Below are 17500 nucleotides of genomic sequence, written 5' to 3' on the forward strand. Positions count from 1 at the left end.
GGGGGAGGTCACTTGTTCTTCTAGCAGGGGTCAGCCACAGGTAAGAGGGCATTGTGACTGACCCGAATAAAGCAGTGCCGTTTCCCACGACTGCTGACCCCAAGGCTGGACACAGAATGAACACACCTGACCTGATAATTGGAGGGGAAATCGTTAGCTTCAGTGAGCAAAAAGGCAAGAAATTCAGGTATCCTTTCTAAGTACCAGGTCTTATCTGATGGTGTAAATTTCTCCACCAGAATGTAATATTTATATTATATACTGTTCATACATGTTTTATCTCCAATTTGTATGTGCAGTGTCTGTCAGTGATCACAAAGATTTGGTGATATATCATCTGAAACCAAAAATTGTGTTTGCATAGAAGTTCAGATACCTTGCAAATTTCTCTACATTCTCAAGTAGGAACAACATGTAGTCCCTAAATAAAGATGAGAAGATCCAAACTTGTTGGAGTCCATTGCTAATCTTGACTATTTAATACTACTACTCAAAATCTTAAGCACCTCCAGATATACATAAATAAGACACAAAACATGTCATAAAACTCCAAGTAAATCAAGCATTATGCAGCATGAATTAGCAAACTACAAATTCAATTATCTGTGTAAAAAAATGTTATAGATTTCCATAACCAGTAGAGAACCCAATATATGCCTCCTGGATCAGAGGTTGTACAAAGATCTGAGCCTCCCTTAGTACCTCAGAGCCTCCCTGGCAAAAATTATATAAGAACGTTGACAAGTACGATTTCCTAGAAATGAACACATCTTTTGGTCACATGACATATAATTGTGAGATACCGCCACCATGTTTCTCAGTCCAGAGGCACACCAAATCCCCAAACCAGACATTTTCACTTAATAGCTCCAGTCTGCAGGTACCGAAAGAGAACACAAAAATGCTCTTTGCTCCACTTGCCAGCTTCCTTCACAGTTTATGTTCACCACAGGCTTCATGGTTGCTCCCATTTACATCAAAATCATGACTTGCACATTATTCCCATGTAATCCACCACTCCGGGTTTTCCAGTCACTGCTTATATACTCATTGAAATTCTTGAGTTCCCTATCAAATTCTCCAAACAAGAGAAACCGTATGTTGACCTCATTTACTTATTTTTTTAGAAGACAATTACTTCTATGCCATACAAGCACATGAAAAATCAAAGTTCAACAGGACCTCAACTATACCCCTATTTCATTGGGCATTGCACCCTACACAAACTATGGATCTTTCCCTCAAATGACTTATTATTTTTTAAATTTTATTTTTTTATTTTTACTATATTTTAAACCCATCCTGGTTAAGAGGGCTCCCTGGTTTGTGGGGACCAGTGCCCTGATTCCAACCTCAATACTGATTATCAGGTATGTTATAAAGCGACCCCACCATGTAATTTTTTATTCAAGGGAACAAACTGTGGATTATTTTCAATTTAGTATGTGTTTTTATGACTGCCAGATGGAGAGTAACAGGTTTTATTCTAGAGGACAGGGTGTGTTTTCTCTCTTGGGCTTGGATGTCTGTTTCATGACTTCATCGATACTCGTCAAGTTGTGATTTTCTTACTAGCAGATGGCTAACTATTTAGAACAACAGTTATTGAATATAATATGATATTGTACAGGGTGGTGCAAAGAAACAGGAAATTTTGGAACTAGGAGTTGGTGACCCTGGGGTGTCAGCAATATTTGGAACCAGTGTGAGTTTGTTTGGACCCCCTTGCCAACTGGTAATGATGCCGTTATTACTATTGGAGTTATTACTAAGCTCGCACCAGTTCCAAATTGCCGATGCCCCAAGTGCTAATACATATTGATGGTTGGTTGGGAATTTGGTTATAAATGTTCAGATAAGTATTGGTGGGTTTGATAAAAAATGACCTTTGGTAAGTGCAAGCCTGTTGTTTGTTTTTGCCCAATGAAAGCGTATCATGATTGTTGGTGTGTGTGTGTGTGTGTGTGTGTGTGTGTGTGTGTGTGTGTGTGTGTGTGTGTGTGTGTGTGTGTGTGTGTGAGTGATGTTGATATCTGAAGTTGCCCGCGGGTGGAAGGACACTTGTGCATGTGGCTTTTGCGGTGGTATGGGGGGGGGGGGGGAACTTAGGGGACTAGCAGTGAATGAAAATAGAAAATGGAAAATTCCTGGGTGAAGTGCTGCGGTTTGTGATCAGGTGTGAACTGCGGCAAGATCAGAGCAAGGGAGAGAGGAAGGGTGGAGCTGACGGCTAGACAGCTGCTCAAATCCACTCCAAACAGAGCAGCCGAAAAGTCACGACAGCACACAAAGGCCTGGTGAAGGGTTACTGTAATACGTGGTCTGGCACATAAAGTACTCGATGATAAGTCCAGAACTCCTTTTTTTCACCAAGAAATTATTGGTGAAAACATTCCTGTCAATTTTTAGGCTACGTTTTTTTTTTTTACGTTGGGTTTTATTTGGGCATAAATTGGGCATTCTGGGTGGGGCATGGCAGTGTGTCTCGGAGTTCAAACTCTGTCGAGGTGTTAATGTGTAAGAAATGCAGAGAGATGTTGCATGGGCTAATTTTATCAGAAGGGAATTTCCAGCTGTTGGGCAGCTAATGCGGTTTGTTGTTAGACAAGATGTGAAAACAGTATTGGGAGAAAATGAAACCTGGGTCTGGATGTTACAAGAAGTACCCGAGAAGAAATCAAACTATTCCTGATGCACAACACATCTCAACTAGGATAGTTGGTAGCTATGGTTAAGCTATGGTTAGCAGTGGTTAAGGCATTGATCTCTGGATCTGAAGGTCACAAGTTTGAATTCAAGCACCACCAAGCTGCCACTGCTGTTCCCTTAAACAAGACCCTGCTCAGATTTAAGTTGCTCTAGATAAGGACGCCTGGTAAAAGCTACACATCAGGGTTTCCATGAAATCTAAAAATCAAAAAATTTTAAATACCTCTATTGGGAAGTGCAAGTTATTGATACTTGGCTTGAAAAAAATTCATTAGGGCCAGTTGCTAACAATGTATTTGTGTGTGTTTTTGGTGATGATATAGGTTTCACTTTTAATGGTCCTAAAAAGGTTTTGAAAAGTTTTAAATTTGACTTAGTGAAACCTACAGAAACCCTGTAAATGTAAAGGACAAATTCTCTAATAAACTTGTGCGAATGTTTTTTATGTTAGTGATGAAAATATTGTGCATGTTAAACATGTAAGTAATAAAAAATGATAACTTTGGGTCTTACAAAGTGCTGAGACTGGAGACTCTTTCCACAAATGTTATCATTGATACAAAATTGTCAGTTATTTCATGGCTGCTGTGAAAACAAAACCACCATCTGACCTGCCAACTGCTCTATGATATAAAGTTCGGCTTATAGACAAGCAAAATGATCTCAAAGAGTATTAAATTCTCAACGATCACACGCAGACATTCTCACAACACTTCACGTCACACCCCGAAATCACATTCAGTTCGCAGTAAAAACAGGCCGAACTGGGGGAAGGGACAGGTCTATACCAGCATGTCCACAATCACTGAAACATCTGTGTTATTTTTAAGGAGCAAAATGTCGGCGAATAGTCTCAGGGAATGCGTGTGATTTTTGTGTGTGTGTTTTCATGTGTTGTGTACGTGGCTGGACCTGAGGTCGGGTCAAAGCCTTAACGCAGGACGAAGCGTCTAACGCAGCCCAGATCAAACTGCCTGTCCAGACTGAGCAGAATGTGCTTTCATGGACAGACTAATGCTGGATTTCATATCAGTTTGATTAAAATAAATAACAAGTTGAGTACATTTGAAATCAAATGTGCTCTGAAAATGTAAAAAAAAAAAACATATTGTGACCTCTAAATCATAGTAAAAAAAAAAAAAAGAGTCATTTATTAGAGATTGGTTCTGCTTCAGAATTGGAGTGACCAATGTGTCCCAGTGGAGAAGTAATTCCAGCTCGGAGATTTCATGGCCTCAGCGAGGATTCATGGATTTATCAGATTTCACACACATTTGATCACATTTACATCACATGTAGACTACATATGAGCACACAGTTCAATAATCTACTGCTCCACTGTGATGATGGATCAGTATTAATATAATAGACTTTATTTTATAAGTATTTTTGACTGTTTTTGCATTGAAATGTAGTATTAATTTATGTAATTTTTATTAACATAAATCAGAGATCTTAAGGTGTGGAAGAGATGTTACTGGGAATGTGTAGATATATGACGCGTTATTATTGATTGTGGGTTTTATCCTTAAAAAGCGAATATTTGGATTTCCATGCAGCGGGATTTCGGAAAACATCATTTCCACAGTTGCAGCAGCTTCAGCTAATTATTAACATGAGGAGTAGCTGAGGTAAGATGAAGCAATGCCAATAATGGAGGGAAAAAGAAGGTTACTGGTGAGGATAAAAGGAAAAAAATAAAGTATACTTTAAACAAAAATAAGACTTAAATCAAAAATAGATTTTTGGCGATAAAATGAAAATGAAAATAACGACAATATCCATTATAGACCACCTAAAGCATGATCCTGTCCATTAAATAAACTAGAAGTAGGTTGAAGTTTACGGAACAGATCAAAGACATCACAGGGTTTTGGATTGAGACGTGTCCTTGCTCATTCCCCCTAGGTGTTGTTTGGGGGAGTTGGGAGGTGGTGATGGTGGGGGGGGGGGGGTTTAAGGGCTAGGCCTCATTAGGGATCAAGGGGGTGGGGGAACTAGTTCAAATTTATTGCCTGTGTCAGCTGTGTCAAATTTGGCAAGCTCAAATGGTCAGCTTGCAAATGGCTGGGGTAAAACTAAGGGTCAGCAGCAGATGATGTAATAATGAGCCATTTATCCAGTGTGAGTTCATTATTCGAGGAGAAACCAAATCATGCCATTCATTCATGCATTTCAATCTGTATCGATCAGTACCACAGTATCTTCCAGCGAACAATCAGTCTCAATCGTACTGCACTGTACATTCAACGAGGATTTCCAAAGAGCCATTAAAGACAAAACAGTAGCATGGGATTGATTATGATCGCTTTTCTTTCTTTTTTCCTCCACTCTTCATCCAGTTCATTTTTTCCACAAGCAGAGGACCACCCACTTTTTAAAGGCTTTGTATCTATTTTTGTGGGGTCAAAAAAGCCAGTTGTTCTTTATGTCAGTTGTATTTTTTACGATGTGGTTTAAGCTGTTAGACCACCAATCGACCTTTCACTTGCTTCACTGGGATGCAGTCACTGATAGCTAGCTAGCAGGTAATGGCTAGAACAATTCAAAGAGCCCACCAGGAACATGGTGTTTCTATTATTGATCTGTTGGCATAGAATAAATAATTGGAGCATATAAGCAGGATAAGAATGTAGGTCCATGATCTGGTGGTTCACTAATTTGATGCAGGGTTGAGCTGGTTGTCACCTATAGATACCTTGGCATCCATCCCAACAACAAGCTGGACTGGAAGGTCAACTCAGAGGCTGGGTGCAGGAAAGGGATGAACATACTCTACTCTCTTGAGAAAGCTCAGGTCAGGTCCATTAATGGTCTTTAACCAATATGTGTTAGCTTAACTGATCTAGAAGTGTTGCTTGGTTTTGAGCTGTTCTCTGGATGGCTTTGATGGTTCTGGATGTTGGTAGAAAAAAAAACGGCACTCAATGAACTCCCAGCAATTCTGGACAGTAAACAGCATGTCCTCCATGAACTATTGGTTAAACACTGAAGTTTCTTTAGACTCATTCAGCTCTGCTGTAGAAAGGAGTGGAACAGGAGGACATTTGTACCAATTGCAATCTCACAGTACATCATCTTATCACCTGTGGAGTAAAGTATTTGTGTAAATGAACTTCTTCACCGTACTTAAGTACTTTTTGTCTACTTTCTAGTTTTACTGAGTATCAAAGATATAAGCAACTTTTACTCTACAGTTATGATACAATATATGTACTTTTTTATTCCACTGTATTTTTAATGGACAATTAGCATTAACAATTTTATTCTGCAATCAGTCAGATCTGAATATTTACCAATTTACCAATCTATCTATCAATATCTTTAACATAAATGCTGACTTTGCTGAGCAGCATGAATAATTCACTATAAACTAGTCTGTCAAAATAGGTAACATACATACATTGTGTGGACATTTAGCTTCATCCAGGTTACAGCTAGCATGTTTGTCATCAGAGAGTGTATACAGGTGATGGAAATGTCCGCTTAGAACGTTCAAAACTCTCTTTGGAACTCTCATATGGACCAGAGCTGATCTGGTGTTGTTGCTAGGTGCTTGTTGGGTTATTTCCATCATGGAGTTTACACCATCGGCCAAGACGCAAATAAAATAAGATCGGGTAACTTAGATCTCTCCACCACTTTGTAAACAAAATGAATGAAGCGCTTGCAGGGGTGGAGGAAGGGGTAGTGTAGTAGAACCCATCACCTCTTACATCACCTTTGTTTTTTACTCGGCTGCATCCAAAAAAACAACACAGCCGCCACCCTGCCGTCCTGCTGGGTCTAGAAGGAATCCGGAGGTAGTGCTAAAGCCCCCTGTTCTTTACGCCTCCTCCGCTGTGGGATGCTCGGCAGCGTCGAATGTCTCGTTCTGTCCTCTCTGTGTTGGTTTTGGGCGAGGCAGCTTTAAAGCACAGGTACTTATCACCTAAGAACGGCTCAGGAAGCTCCAAAAAGAACCGTGAGGACTGATTGGACTGGAGATGATTTGAGTTAAAAATCAGGATCAACGAAAATGTGCTTTGATATTGCACACAATGGCTTTAATACCATAAATCAAACAGCAGGACCCTGAGTTTTTTGTATCCCGCCGAGTTTTCTCACGTGGTTTTTTTTAGCACATCCGATGGTTCACACCAATGACACGTCAGTCTAGAGTGTTTATCAAGCACTGATCTGTCCTCCTCAACCCAAAACAAACTGATGGGTGGAGAACATGCCAATGGCAATCCCAACACAAATGATGCGCTAACAACTGTGCGAAGAAGGAAATCATCGAAATCGCAGTGATTCATTAGAGCGAGTTTTGTATCCCATCAGCTCCGATGAATTCGTTATCATCTTCAACCTGAATTCTACCTTCATGATTATATTTATGTTCTAACATCGACACCAATCTCCTTAAGGCGATCTCTAAATCACAAACATTATAATTTAGTCTAATTGTTTTGTTTTGTTTTTGTTAAATTTTTTTAACAATTTTGCAACAACTGGACCAAACAGGGATGGAAAATCCTTTGAAGGACAAAATGGTATTTCCATATCCATACAATTTAGCAAGATAGCACTAATTGCTAGGAGACATTTACTAAGTATGCGTCGGAAAGTGAGCATCCTGTTATCCATGTATCTTGAGGCCCTGATGTGGATTCTAGCATGAACTAACAAAAGCCAGCTGGACGCCAGTGATTAAAAAGCCCCATTGTTTCTTTATTAGGGGCTGCCACGTTAGCAAAAGGTGTGAGCCGCAAGCCCTAACAAACATCAGCTGCCCCGCCCCTTCCCGAAAGAAAAAAAAAAGCCTCAAAAGCTTTAAATACAGTGGACGGCGATGATGACCTGAATGCATCACAGCTGATTTGAAACGAAGTACTTTAATCATCCATTATAGAATCGGAAATTAAAGGCCGGGGCGAAACTGGCAGTTTCTGGTCACATTCTTATCTTTAGGCTGTTTCACTTGATGTTTGTGTATGAAAAAAACCTTGTAAGATTTCTAATGTAAAAAGAATCTGACTGAACATAGCAATGATGATGAACTGTAATGATTTCGATTTTCTTGGCAACTGGGCAAGTTATGATGAATTTATCAATGAGTCAGTATGTAGTGTAGATACACTCAAGTGCAGTACAGTAACACAGTGAACTGAAACAGCGTTTTACCAGGACCTGCATAAAACAACATAGATTTACCCAAGATAACACAAAATACAAACCTAGGACATTACACAAAGAGTGCAAACTAAATTTTGCAAAAACTACACAACACACTGATACACACCATGAGAGTGTACCACTGACCTGTAGAGTTGATATGGAAGACGTTACCCGAGTACAGATTTTTGTTGTTTTATTGTTTTTTTGTGGCGAAAAACAAAAAGTCGCCTGTCTTGCGCTGAATTTATCCGTGTTAACTATAACTTTAACTATAACAACAAATTTGCTGTGTAAGATGATAATCCCAAAAGTACATATATATGAGTGTGTGTGTGTGTGTGTGTGTGTGTGTGTGTGTGTGTGTGTGTGTGTGTGTGTGTGTGTGTGTGTGTAGCAATATTTTTACGATAAAACTAAACGTGGTAAATTTGTTTCCAGTGCACATGAATTAGCTGAATGACTACGTATGAACATTTAGGAATAAAAAGCTGAATTAATATGCTTTAACAGCAAATAAGACATCATTAATAGGCTAATAGTCGTCAGTAGCAGAATAGTTTATCAATCTCACAGGGAAATTGTTAGGTTGCAGTTGCTCACAGTACAATTAAAGTAAGATTTTAATTTTGATCAAATATTATATAGAAATGTAAAATAAAATATACTTACTTTACATCTATCTATCTATCTATCTATCTATCTATCTATCTATCTATCTATCTATCTATCTATCTATCTATCTATTTTTTTCCTTAATTATCATTCTTTGTGATTGGAGGTAATTTTTCAATTTACATTAATTTATTAATAATTATTGATTATGTTTTCTATTTTACAAAACATTTTATAGATTTTCAGATTACAGATCTGGATGCAGGATAATATACAGCTTGGGGTGTGTGTGTGTGTGTGTGTGTGTGTGTGTGTGTGTGTGTGTGTGTGTGTGTGTGTGTGTGTGTGTGTGTGTGTGTTGTGCACTAAGGGGAGTGGTTTTACGTTTTGATGTCACTTCAGTCAGACCTCTGTGTGTGTGTGTGTGTGTGTGTGTGTGTGTGTGTGTGTGTGTGTGTGTGTGTGTGTGTGTGTGAGAGAGGGATGTCTGTCATTTCGGTGAAGCGAGTGACCGGAGACGCAGCGCGCGCTTTAAGAACCGGAGCATGAACCTGCACGCCGGCACTATGAGCACGTGCCGCCGTGCCAGTTAACTAACAAACCCCTAAATAACACGGACACACACACACACACACACACACGCCATATAGCCTACAATGGACCCGCACCGCCAACCCCGGGTGTGTTCTTCTTACTTGGGCTCAGGATTCGGATTTATTGATTACGGTTCACTTTTTTCTTTCTGAGGACTCAGTATTTATTCTTTATTATTTATTATCAGCTGATGGATTTAAAGCTGATCAGTTAAAGCACGCTGGATTATTACTGAAATATTATTTTTGGGGGAAAATCATTTCAAAGAAGAAGAAAAAGAAGAAGAAGATGTATGGAATTAATCAACGCTGTTTTTACCTGTGAGTAAAAATAAAAACGCATTTGTGCGGATTGCAAATGTTTCATTATCAAAGTGTAATTTTTTATTTAATAAAATTTTTTTGCAGATCTTTTCACTTCTTCGTGGTTTGGTGCCATGCCCAGGTAAATATTTCAGTTCTCCAAATGTATACAAATGTTTCTTATGCAGTCTGAATAAATGCGTAATTAACGTTACCACTGAAGTTAATAGCGCGTGCAGGACAGGGTTATAACTTATAATGTTCTGGGGGAGAAGAAATGATACGCATTAATCTCTCAAAACACGTCTGTTGATCATGCAATCACATTTCTACCATATTTGCATGTTGGATTGCGTTGCTCGCACGACGCACGGTGCCCATGCTTTTACGCATTTAACATAGTGCGGTTGTGCACGCGCTCAGCTTCCTATACTCTGGTTTTATGTTGGCCATGAAATGTTTAACCACATTTATTTAATTCTTGCATGACGTCAGTGCTGTGTAGGGGATTAGAAGCACGAGAGCCAGGGAGAAACGTGTGATCTTATGTTTCCCTTTACGTGAAAAAAAGGGGGAGAATGAGCCTTCTCCTGATTTTAAGCAGCACGTGAGGGCGCAGGGCGCGCAGACGGACGAGCTCAGCCGGCGGCAGGTGCGCGTGTACCAGCTCTACAGCCGCACCAGCGGGCGCCACGTGCAGATCCAGGGCAAGCGCGTGAGCGCCATCGCGGAGGACGGCAACGCGTTCGGTGAGTGCGAACATACTCATACCCGGAAAGGGTTCCTGGATCTATAAGATGAAGAAGAAAAGCAGAGGTTCCTTGAAACATGTAAAAATCCATAAAAGCACGTAATCAATGTTCTGTAAGGTGTACCAACTTCTCCACACCAAGACATGATCCTTTGGAGATACCTAAAGGAATCCTGAGATCAAAGCATCAATCTTCTAAGGTTCCTTGAAGAACATCCAGATCGGTTCCGTGGGGGTGTCTAAACGTTTTAGCTTTCACAATCAACAATTATCTTTCCAACTTCCTTAAACATGCTAAAAGGGGTCCAGAGTGTTCCTTGGATATGTAAGAGTCCTAGCTTTCCTGAAGGACTGTGTCTGAAAGAGAAATCTCATGCTGTAGATGTTGCATGAAACAAAAAAGCTTAAAAGTAAGGAGAAGTTTTGCTCAAGGTCCTGGAAAACTCAAATCCTGTAGAACCCGGTGGTTTTAGATAATCCACATGTCGTAAAGAAATCACAAGTTTTGGAGAACTCCAAGTCCTGGACAACTCAAAGGTCCTCGGTAGTTTTGTAGATCCTCCATGTTCTGAAGAACCTTGTGGTTCGGTAGATCTGGAAAACCCAGTGGTCCTGGTGAACCTGGTGGTTCTGTATATCCCCATGTCCTGGACAACTCACAGGTCCAGGAAATACCAGGTAACTACCAGGGTATGGATAACCCACAGGTCTTGGAGAACCAGGTGGTTTTGTAGAACTTCCAGGTCATAGAGAACCCCTTAGCATGCACACTCTAGTGTTTCTCCAACACTTGATTCATCTAATCTGGTAAATATTGTTGTAATAAAAACTGCAGGATCCCAGGATGAAATTTGTTCTACTTGTCCTAACCATGGTATTGGTTTTCACCTTTCCTCATATGTCACCACTAACAAACTGTGTGTGTGTGTGTGTGTGTGTGTGTGTGTGTGTGTGTGTGTGTGTGTGTGTGTGTGTGTGTGTGTGTGTGTTTGTGTGTTGCAGCCAGGCTGTATGTTGAGACCGACACGTTTGGCAGTCGGGTTCGGATCAAAGGAGCCGAGAGCGGCCGGTATCTCTGTATGAACCGGCGAGGAAAACTGGTGGGAAAGGTACATGCTAACGTCATAACAGTGCGGTTCTGTTAAGTCTGAGGAGATACATTGAAAGACACTTCCCATTAATACACATAAAGGGTTCTTCAACAGTTCTTCAAGCTTTAACTGAGGTTTCTAAGCTTCCAAAATGGGTTTTACTTGGAACAAGTTCTAATAGACCTGGAAATGGAACTATCTAGTTAGGGGTTATTTCTAATGCAGGTTCTACCTGAAACCTTCCTGAAAGGAGAGAGTTCCTGAAAAACATCTCTGAGATTGCACTTTTGGATATTTTGGATATTTAAAAAAAAAACGGTTATATGCTTCTGCAATAACCAGAAAGACTGTGGAGAACATTTCAAGGTTCTGTAATTTACTGATTTATATCAGAATGTATATGCAGATGGAAAAAATATAAAAATTAAGTTGCTTGTATTCGTTTTTTTTTTTTTTTTTTAGAACAAAATTTTGAACATATGAGTGAAAAATTTTTATAGATGATTTTGAGTCTTCTTGATCGTGGCCTTAAACAGGAAACAGTGCCACCTGCTGGTCAGGATCGAAAACTATTCTGACTTTTAAAAACTGTAAATTGCAGATTGTCCCTTACAGAGGGTTCAAAATCATTCTTTATATAGTCAGTAGGATAATTAAATCTGGCTATAAACCTTTTATTAGGGCGTCCAAAGTTCCAGGAGCATTTCCTTTCTTTCTATACTGTCCTGAAATGGTTGTAGATGTTTTTAAAAAAATTCATATATATGCCACACTTTAAGAGTGGAAAAGGTGTTCTTCAGTGGTTCTTCATGCATTTGTTTGAACCCATAAGCATTCTTAGCTTTATAAAAGGGTTCTCTCAGGGGATAATTATGTTTTTTAAGGTTCCAGGGTCCACTTTTGAACTCTTTCTTTTAGAAGAGTTTGCTTAGAAAAACGTTATTATTTCAAAATTCTGCACGAAATGAAGGACTCATTTATGAAATAAACACTGTTTGCTATAACATCGCCTATCACCGTTTTCCCGCAGGCCAGTGGCAGAGGCAGGGACTGCATCTTCACGGAGATCGTCCTGGAGAACAACTACACCGCCTTTCAGAACGCCAAGTACGATGGCTGGTACGTGGCCTTTACAAGAAAAGGGAGACCCATCAAAGCCTCCAAAACCAGGGAGAACCAGAGGGAAGTTCACTTCATCAAGCGGCTCCACAAAGGCCCCCTTCCCTTCCCCAACTCGGACCGGCCTAAACACTTTGAGTTCATCAGCTTCCCTCCGATAAGGCGGGCCAAGCGCAACAGGAAATCGAAATCGGCCACCACACAGAGCTAAAGGACTTTTCTTTCCTTTTATAACACGACAGAAGAAGAAGCTATATTTTTTATATTTTCATAGTTAATGGACATAAAAAATGCCAAAAAAAGAGAAGACTCTTTATAAAGGGGTGTACATAGGGTAAGATAATGAGAGATGATGTATATATTTAATGAGCTCAGAACGTTTGTGTGAGTTGTGTGAGCGCTTTGTGGAGGGATGCAGGAGACACTGGAGACACTGGTATTAAATAAGATTATAAAAGATATGGAGTGGCACATTTTATTCACAGTATCGTCTCATTGAGAACAACATGCTGTATGGATGATGGCTGTGGATGATGGATGATACCTTAAAAGCAAAACCGTAATTGCTTTTTTGTAATTTAATTCCGGAAAAAAAAAAAATAATTTAGGAGCCAAAGAACACTTAATATAGTATTACATACTAAGATGGTTCTAGATGTTCTAGGCAGGTTCTAGATATTTAGTAGAAGTAAAGACTAAAAAAAACTTTGATACTTTTTTTTCTGAGATTTGCACCCGGAATGTTTTTGGATATTTAAAAAAGTTGTACGTGTCGACAAGAACCAGAGAGATTGTGAACTCTTGAAGGTTCTGGAATTCAACAATTTATCTTTAGTTTTCTTTTTTTTTTTTTTACTATTAGATAAAAAATTTTAATATATGATTTAAAAAAAGTACTAAAAGATTTTGGGTCTCCTTGATCATGGCTTAAACAGGAAATAGTGCCACCTGCTGGTCACGGTTGAGTATCTTCCTGAATTTTTTTTATTTTATTTTTTATTTTTTTCACTATAAGTTGCATTGTCCCTTTCTTGCAGATCTTTTAAACGGCAAACACCTTCACAAAGCAGGTTTTATCCCTAATAGATGACAGAGTTGAGGGCAAAACTCCCCGAGACAATATAGGGAGGTAACCTCAAATGGAACCGGGCTCAAATCGGAACCCATTCTCTCCCTCAGATCATATGATTACAAATCATTCTCTTGTATAACTTTGTACTTAAAGGTCAAACAAAGAAAAATTATATATCAGAAAATTGCTTTAGTAGTAATTTAGAAAACTATGTTGTTGCATGCAGAGGTGTTACAATTGTAGGCTTAAACCATTGTATCCTGTACATTGAACAGTTGTTGAAATCCATTGCAACAACGGATGATAAAAGTGTGGTGTGCAAAAGCTACAAATCCAGACAATTTGCTTGCGTGTCCTCTGACTATTTCTATGGTCCAACATGTCTTCAGTTTGCTCTCTTTAACTTTATAGAACAAAGAACAACACTAGCTGTCGTTAAGCATCCACAAAAAAACAATTTAACAGCAATAGGAAAGACATATTGCTCGACCATATGTTCTATAGGATGACCTTTAAAAATCATTCATATCATGTTAACTCAGGGTTCCCTCAGGGCTGAATACAGCCTGCCCCACATTTGGAACGGCCCTCTGACAATGCCAGAGACATATTTAGTCAATTTTATTTTAAATATATGTTTTATTAATATTATATATGTATTTGATAATAAAGGTTGTCTTTCGAACTAAAATTTCCCTTATTATTAATAGAGGTCGAAAGCATCGGTTTCTGGAACTGTCAGCTTTCGTCAAAAATCCATACTGATAGTTTTTCCAGCTTGTTTTCCGCTGTGAATACGAGAGCGACCTCTAGAGGCGAGTCACTCACACCAGGTGCTGTTTGTTTTCACGTGCTGCACCGAGAGCGCAAAATTTATAATTTATAATTTATTAATTATCTATTTTATGAATATATTCATATGTATTTCCTTCAGCACATTTTCATGATTCAGTACTTTTTAAACTTTTTGTAATAAAGGTCAGTACTATTTTAAATGAAGTGTTTGTTTGTTTATCCAGAAGCAATAAAAAAAAAATGATCGGTTGATTAATCAGTTATCGGCGAGTACGATCCAACATCAGTATCAGTATCGATAAAATCCACCTTCGGTCGACCTCGATTTTAACATACCCTAATTATTTCTTAGATTCACCAATCATATGCATAAGCATCTAGCATATGCATATGCATAGCATCTAGCATTAGGAGGCTTCATAAATATATTAAAAATCATGATAAAATCTCCATAATATTGCTGGTAGTCATTTTCTTTTACAAAACGACCTGCCCTGATGTGGCCCTCACAGAAAAATGTTTGGAGGCCCCATTGTTAACTGTTTAGATTGAAATTTAGCAAACAAGAAGGTGTTTGAAAGGAAAAAAGAGTATGGAAGAGATTACGGTTATGCATTGATATGATACGGCTTGGTTGTGTATTCCAGTGCAAGGTGAAATGAAGGTGAAATGAGCTAATTCAATTACATCGAAGGGCCCTCTTCCGATTAATGAAAAGGAAAAAAAGCAGCTGAACAAGCAGCCAGAGCTTCTCCAAGCCACCCCGCATGTGTTTTTCTAATCAGTGCTAATAATATTTTAATTGCAAAAATCAAAACCATGAGCTATAATGTTTTGGATGGGATTATCAGCAAGGCAGCTGCAGGACGCATATAGTCAGCGCTTAGGTCCGACAATCCGATATAAAAGCCAGGATAATTTACTGTAGACTTTCCTCCTGGCGTCAAATCTGGCACAGAGATCAGTTTTAGTGCATTATTCATGTCAAGGCTTATGAGACATATGAAGGGTAAACGCATCACGTTATTTTGATCACGTAGAGATCAGCCTTTTGCAGGACAACCCTTTTGTCACTGTAAGGATTTAAACATGGCTGCGGAATTTGTGTGTGTATATATATATATATATATATATATATATATATATATATATATATATATATATATATATATATATATAGTTCATTTCATCATTTCATCACTAAAAGACAGGAGGTGGAGCTGGAGGTAGCAGAGCTGAAGATGTTGAGATGTTCGTTGGGAGTGACGACAATGGACAGGATTAGAAATGAGTTTATTAGAGAAACAGCGCATGTAGGACGTTTTGGAGAAAAGGTGAGGAAGGTGAGATTGAGATAGTTTGGACATGTGCAAAGGAGGGACATGGGGTATATCTGTAGGAGAATGCTGAGGATGGAGACACCAGGAAGGAGGAAAAGAGGAAGACCAAGGAGGAGGTTTATGGATGTGGAGAAGGAAGACATGCAGGTAGTTGTGGTGAAAGAGGCAGATGTAGAGGACAGAAAGGGTATGGAGACGCTGTGGCGACCCCTAATGGGAGAAGACTGAAAAGAAAAGAAGACTGCTTTAATTCTGGACAACCACAAGATGGCGTCCCATGTGTGCTGTGTGTGATGGGCCACGCCTGGACAGATGGCGGCCTGCTGTTCCTGGAGGTGCAGTCACTGCATTAAAAATAGTCTAAGCATCAATATGAAAATATTTCACAAAGTAAACCTAGAATTTGCTGCAACCTGATACCTGATGATAAAAGCTGAATTATTGTGAAAGCTCACAGCACAGTCCTACTTGCTTCTTATGTGAAAACTAAATATTCAATGTTCCTTGATATAATAACATTAAAATATATAATAAATTCAGTACCAGGATGTTAAAAATGCAGTGTGAATGTACCCTATAACAGGATAACCCTAAACAAAATCAAGTTTTTAATAGAGAAAAAAACCACAAATTTTCATCTGCCAATTTTTTACTTTTATGCTTTGTGTTAGTTCAACTATGAGAAATAAAAAAATGAAAAATAAAGCTTAATGATCACATGTGTAGTTTTTTGGATGTCGTTTGCCATATTAAACGATTAGGCTATTCCATGTTTTTGCATTTCTAGCACCATAAAGCTAGCACTCATTTGCATACTTTTTGTTTTTTTTTAACTAATTCCATGCTTAAAAGGAAAAAGTGCATTGTGTTAATGGTTGAATATGTTCATTGTGATGCCCCAAAATGTTTAAGATACCCAGTTGATTGATTCCAGTTTAAATAGATATTAAAGTCACCAACCTGTGAATCAGGTATAGATATTAGAACCGGGTTTTTGACGTTCATTAACATAGAGACATGAGTAAAGAAAGAAGCAGTGTCCTCACCTCTGCCATTTATTTGCATTGTAAATGGTTTTAAGAATCATTTTCATTCTGGAAATGATCCTGATATAGGTCTCTGAGAGAACCAGGTAATTTGTGTTGTTGGCTAGATAGACACACTGACTAACACTAATACTGTACTCTGTTATTGTTGTTATAATAAAGCTGCTTTACAGAAATGTAGATTTGGATCCCAAATGAACACGCCAGAGGAAACAGTTGCGATACAACAGGAGGAAGGAACTCTTAGAGGAACCAGACTCTAAGAGGAACTCGTCCTCCTCTGGGTGAGAGTGGATAGTGCAATTATAAATCGTTATACCACACAGGTGGAGAAAAGACCAACAGTCATGAGCGTGTTGTATATTGTAATTAAAGAGTCCTAAAATGAGCAAAAGAACCACCTTTATGGTTACAGGAGCAGTTCTTAGCTATCATACTAATAATCCAGTTATATATGAGCCTGCATAAACTAAATATTAATACCAATATGTTTATCTTATAGACTCTCATCCTGCTGTACCTCCCAGTGTTTCATTTCTCCGGATGTTCCTCCTTGTGGCTTGCAGTACAAAAGCAGAGTGGAGGAGAGTGACTCCAGTCCCATTAGCATCAGGAGTGGCCCCCTGCCGCTAGGTCCCTGGGGAAAAAGCAGGCACGCATGACAAAGTGTTTGGAATACTAATGTCACTCTGCATCTCAAGCGCTCCTTTAACACTGGTCACTTTGAAATACAATAAAATAAATTTCATGGTGGGGATGGTAGGCCAGAAACAGCAGAGGGATTTTTCTAGCCTCAAGCTATTTTTTTTGTTGTTGTTGCTTACCTAGCAAGAATTTCCAGAGAACGTAATCAAATTACATTTAAATGTTCGGACAACCAAAACAAAAACTCAAAACACTTTCCAGAAG

General features: G+C 38.9%; 1 protein-coding gene and 1 long non-coding RNA gene across 4 annotated transcripts; both read left to right on the forward strand.

Annotated features, from left to right (window-relative positions):
- Window positions 1-1203: 1203 nt before the first annotated feature.
- LOC310733780 lies at window positions 1204-3308 on the forward strand. The gene is made up of 2 exons (XR_014535880.1): window positions 1204-2944; window positions 2991-3308. It is a non-coding gene; the product is annotated as an uncharacterized lncRNA (long non-coding RNA).
- A 5801-nt stretch (window positions 3309-9109) lies between these two features.
- fgf17 (fibroblast growth factor 17) lies at window positions 9110-12798 on the forward strand. Of its 3 annotated transcripts, none has more exons than XM_083554221.1 (5): window positions 9110-9395; window positions 9483-9519; window positions 9949-10126; window positions 11131-11237; window positions 12250-12798. In XM_083554221.1, the coding sequence occupies exons 1-5, from the start codon at window positions 9364-9366 to the stop codon at window positions 12547-12549; spliced, it is 654 nt and encodes a 217-aa protein (XP_083410347.1). In that variant the 5' UTR covers window positions 9110-9363; the 3' UTR covers window positions 12550-12798. The 3 variants fall into 3 exon arrangements, with proteins under 3 accessions (XP_083410347.1, XP_083410345.1, XP_083410346.1); XM_083554219.1 differs by having other exon boundaries at window positions 9290-9395; window positions 9979-10126; XM_083554220.1 differs by having other exon boundaries at window positions 9290-9395; window positions 9982-10126.
- The last annotated feature ends 4702 nt before the right edge of the window (window positions 12799-17500 follow it).

Source organism: Silurus aristotelis, assembly GCF_946808225.1.
Source record: "Silurus aristotelis genome assembly, chromosome: 11".
Lineage (NCBI taxonomy): Eukaryota > Metazoa > Chordata > Actinopteri > Siluriformes > Siluridae > Silurus > Silurus aristotelis.